This window comes from Arachis duranensis, chromosome 7 (assembly GCF_000817695.3).
Source record: "Arachis duranensis cultivar V14167 chromosome 7, aradu.V14167.gnm2.J7QH, whole genome shotgun sequence".
NCBI classification, from domain to species: domain Eukaryota; kingdom Viridiplantae; phylum Streptophyta; class Magnoliopsida; order Fabales; family Fabaceae; genus Arachis; species Arachis duranensis.
In genome coordinates, this window is record NC_029778.3 from 869,928 (window position 1) to 874,064 (window position 4,137).

General features: G+C 30.6%; 1 protein-coding gene and 1 long non-coding RNA gene across 2 annotated transcripts; one reads left to right on the forward strand and one right to left on the reverse strand.

Moving 5' to 3' along the window:
• The first annotated feature begins 333 nt into the window (after positions 1 to 333).
• Positions 334 to 1,575, forward strand: LOC107496060 (uncharacterized). The gene has a single exon (XM_016117260.1). It carries the CDS (start codon positions 334 to 336, stop codon positions 1,573 to 1,575), a length of 1,242 nt encoding a protein of 413 aa, XP_015972746.1.
• A 1,684-nt stretch (positions 1,576 to 3,259) lies between these two features.
• On the reverse strand, positions 3,260 to 4,137 carry LOC127740723 (uncharacterized). Its single transcript, XR_008001574.1, has 2 exons — positions 4,046 to 4,137; positions 3,260 to 3,520 (listed from the first exon to the last, which is right to left on the reverse strand). It is a non-coding gene; the product is annotated as an uncharacterized LOC127740723 (long non-coding RNA).

Below are 4,137 nucleotides of genomic sequence, written 5' to 3' on the forward strand. Positions count from 1 at the left end.
ATACTTTTATATTGTTATACCCAAACATAATTGATAGATAAAAAGATCTTTTTGCATTAGATATCCAAATATAAAATTACTTTTACCTTTTCATAAGATCTTTTTAAAAAAAATAATTCGAAAAAAAATCTTTTCTTATAAACTTACCGAATCAAGCCTTAAATATAAAACATTTTTTTAAAGATCCTTTAAAAAAAATTAATATTTTTGAAGAGGTTCAAACAAATCCTATATATATATACGTAACAAACACAGCGAACTTCAAACAAATCCTGGCTTCTGCAGTTTGCGTCTCACCTGATATCTGGGAATAACATAGCTTGAGTCTGAGATATGAGTGACGACATTGATGGATGGGCAAACATTCATGATTACATCTTGAAGGAAATTGCAGAGCACTTCTATTCGTACGATGATTTCATCCAACTTCGTTTAGTTTGCAAGCAATGGAGCTTGAAACTTCCAGAGATCTCCAGCGAGATTTTGTGGCTGGTGGTACCTGAAGAATCTTCCAGTACTCATATTTATGAAGACGAGGAGATCTACCATCTCATGAACTTACCTATTGCTGATGAAGTACCGCTTGATATTCAGTCTCTTGATGAAGACGAGATCCACCATCTCAAGCTACCAGAGATGCAGAACAAATTGATCCGTGGTTCTTTTGGTGGATGGTTGATCGTCCTAGATATATACCAAGGTTCGATGTATATGTTAAATGCATTTACAAAGGTCCGTTTAGATCTTCCTCCAATATCAACTTTTCCGGATATAATTGACTACAATCCTAACAATTATGGCTTTGAATATACTGTGCGGTATTTGGATTATGACAATAGGGATGATTACCGGATGTCGAGTAGTTTACAAAATAGAGTCCATGTTTGGAAGGTTATTATAAATTCATGTCCTAGCAATGACAATGAAGATTTTTTGGCAGTGGCCATGTATGGACCTCGTTGTACATTAGCCTTTTACAAACCAAATGATAAGAGATGGTTAGATCTTTTAACTAGAAAACCGTCGTTTCATGATGTCATATCGTTTCATGATGTCATATTTTTTGGAGAGAAGATATATGCAGTAGAAGAAGGTGGCCAGCTATACGAATTTGATACAAACACAAAATCAGGGCCTGTAGGTGGTATTCATGAAGCCAAACCTCCCTCTGATGCTGCGGTGGGTCCTTACCAGCTTAAATATTTGGATGGGTGTGCTAATGGAAGTTTATTGATGTTGGCGAGACATTTTATGGATCTAAGTCACTGGACTTACAAATTTGATATCTATGAATTAAAGAAGAATGCAAAAGAATGGTCCAGACTAGATAGTTTGAAAAATTACGCACTGATGATTGGACTCAACTCTTCTGTTCAATTGCTGCCTGCAAGTCTTCAAACCAAAGGAAATCAAATCTACTTTACAGATAACCTAATAGATTTGAAATCGTGGCACTCTGCCGAATATCAAGATATTGGCATCTTCAACTTGGACGATGGAAGTTGTCAAACACTATTATGCGAAGAAAAGTTCATGTGTCCTCCTGTCTGGTGTTATTCTAGCTCATTTCTTTAGTGTTTTTATTATTATTTTAAAAGATTATTTGCAGTGTGTTTGTTCTTCCTTATAGTAAAATTTTAATGAAAACATGTTTATCTCCATTTTGTTATTATTCAGTACTGCTATTTAGACTTGTAATTTCTCTCTCTTCACTTTATAGTTTATTTTATGAAAAATATTAAAAGATCAATTCATGGTCTTACACAGGTAGAATGGTTCTATAAACAAAACATGTTTTTTAAGTTTTTTAATAACGGTTAAATAGTTCTTATTTAATTTTAACTATAAATTAATTTTTTATATATTATTTAAATATAAAATTTATTTTTTATTTTATAAATTATTATTTTATTATTCATTTATCATATTTATTAATAATAAAAAACAAAAATAATAACAAATTAGATCTTCCATTAATCATAATAAATATTTTGGTAATTCTAATCAATTAGAATTTTGTTCTTGATCCGTTACGCTGATGAAATCGTGTCTCTTGAAAATTCAATCGATTGAATTTTGCAAGACATGTGGGTTTTTTTCTAATTCAATTGATTGTTTGTGTTATCCAATCGATTTATGTCTTCAAAGCAATATGAATTTTTGCAATTCAATGGTTGTGTTATTCAATCGATTGAATTGTGCACTGCGTTATATATTAAGCTATTCTAAATTTTTCTGCTTGTATTAATTAATTATTGTGGTGTTTATTTCGGTACGACGATAAATTTATACGTACCAGTACAATAAAAATATGATCAAATTAAAACATGACATGTGGATTATATTTTTCACGTTAATAATTAATTATTTTTAAATACATATCATATCAATGATTTTACTAAGTCACCCTTATACTTTAATAAAAATAAAAATAAATTTTATTTAATTTTTACAAAAAAACTTAAATATCCTTTTTATTATTCGAAGAAAAACTACCCTAATTCTTTAATTTAATCAAAATTCAATTAACTTTAGTTTTATAATTTTAAATCTGAATCAATTTAAAAATCAAATTATTCATATAAACCAAAATTTTTTTCCATTTTTTCGATTTTCAGTTTTAGTATTTTCATTGTCTACCTATATTTTTTCATTCAGTTATTATTGATAAATTATCCTTTTACTATAGCTCCAATTATTGACGCTATATGTTGAGGAGGCATCATTGATGAATAATATAATAAACTCTGATAGATGCATGCCTGCAGGAATCTTGGATTAGAATACTTGGATCTAGGGGTGTTCGCGGTGCGGTTTGGTTCGGTTTTTAAAAGAAAAATCATCCGATCCAATCGTTTAATTAAAGTACGGTTCGGTTTGATTCGGTTTTTTTCTCAAAGCCATCCGAACCAAACCAAACCAATTAAATTCGGTTTGGTTTGGTTCGGTTTATTCGGTTTTTTCAATCAATTCAAAAAAAATACTACCATACTTTTCACAAAGTCATAACATTGAAATCGACAAACACAAATACACAATAGCTAACAATAGTAATAGTAATAATAATAATATAGCACTAGTGAAAAAGCATTCTAATCTAGGTATACATTCTAATAGTTATACATTCTAATAATAAAGAGACATTGAGATGAGTTATACATTCTAATAATAAAGAGACATTGAGATGAATGGATTAATAGCAGGGTAACAATGTATTAGAATTGAATATATAGATATCATGATTCAAGAGAAATGGAGCAAGTACAACAGACATTGAGATGAATGGATTAATAGCAGGGTAACAATGTATCAGAATTGAATAAAATCATGGGGATATTCACGTACAACTTTAATCAAACTTCTTTTTAATAACAGATTAAAAGTTAACCATTCATGTTTCTATCAATCCAGCATCCCAGCTCCCCTCACTGAAATTGTAAGCCTTAAAATTCATTAACCTGGTCACCATCCTTGATGCCATAATCTCTAAGATAAGTTGTTTCAATGACAAGCTTACGTCCTTCATAACATAAGCAAAATTACCCCCAAACATGAGCCTTATAGTTCAAAAATCAATGGAAATATAATAAATCAGCTAACAGATTATGATAATCTAGTAAATTAACTACCCCTAACACCACCTTCTGCTCAAAGAAGATATTATATTGGAACTTACACTTGACATCTAGTATAATTGAATAATTGAAGATCAGAGAGTGACTTGTTCCAACAATATTACAGCATCATGGTCATTGTCATATCAGAATTCATCATAAATCACATAATACTTCACATCAGAATAATATATCAACTCTCAAGTCTTAACAGATTTAAAAATTATAACACAAGAAAGTAATTCAACAATTTAGTAATTCAACAGAACAGCAAAAATACCAGAACAGCAATTCAGTAATTCAGTAATTCACTTCAAAATTAATTCAATAATAAGACAGAATAGCAAAAAAAAAAAAAAACAAACCAGAAGCAGTTGAAGCAATTGGAAATGAACAACAAACAGAACAGCAATTTCAGTCAAGTTACATACCTGAGGGTGGTGGTGGGTGCGACTTGCAAGGGTGGTGCCAAGCTGTTGGGCGCTAGCTGTGGCTGGCTGTGTGCTATAGTGCTAGGCTGCTC

What these genes read in the sequence shown, in the direction of transcription:
- LOC107496060 (XM_016117260.1), top strand. Translation starts at nt 334, where the DNA reads ATGAGTGACGACATTGATGGATGGGCAAACATTCATGATTACATCTTG.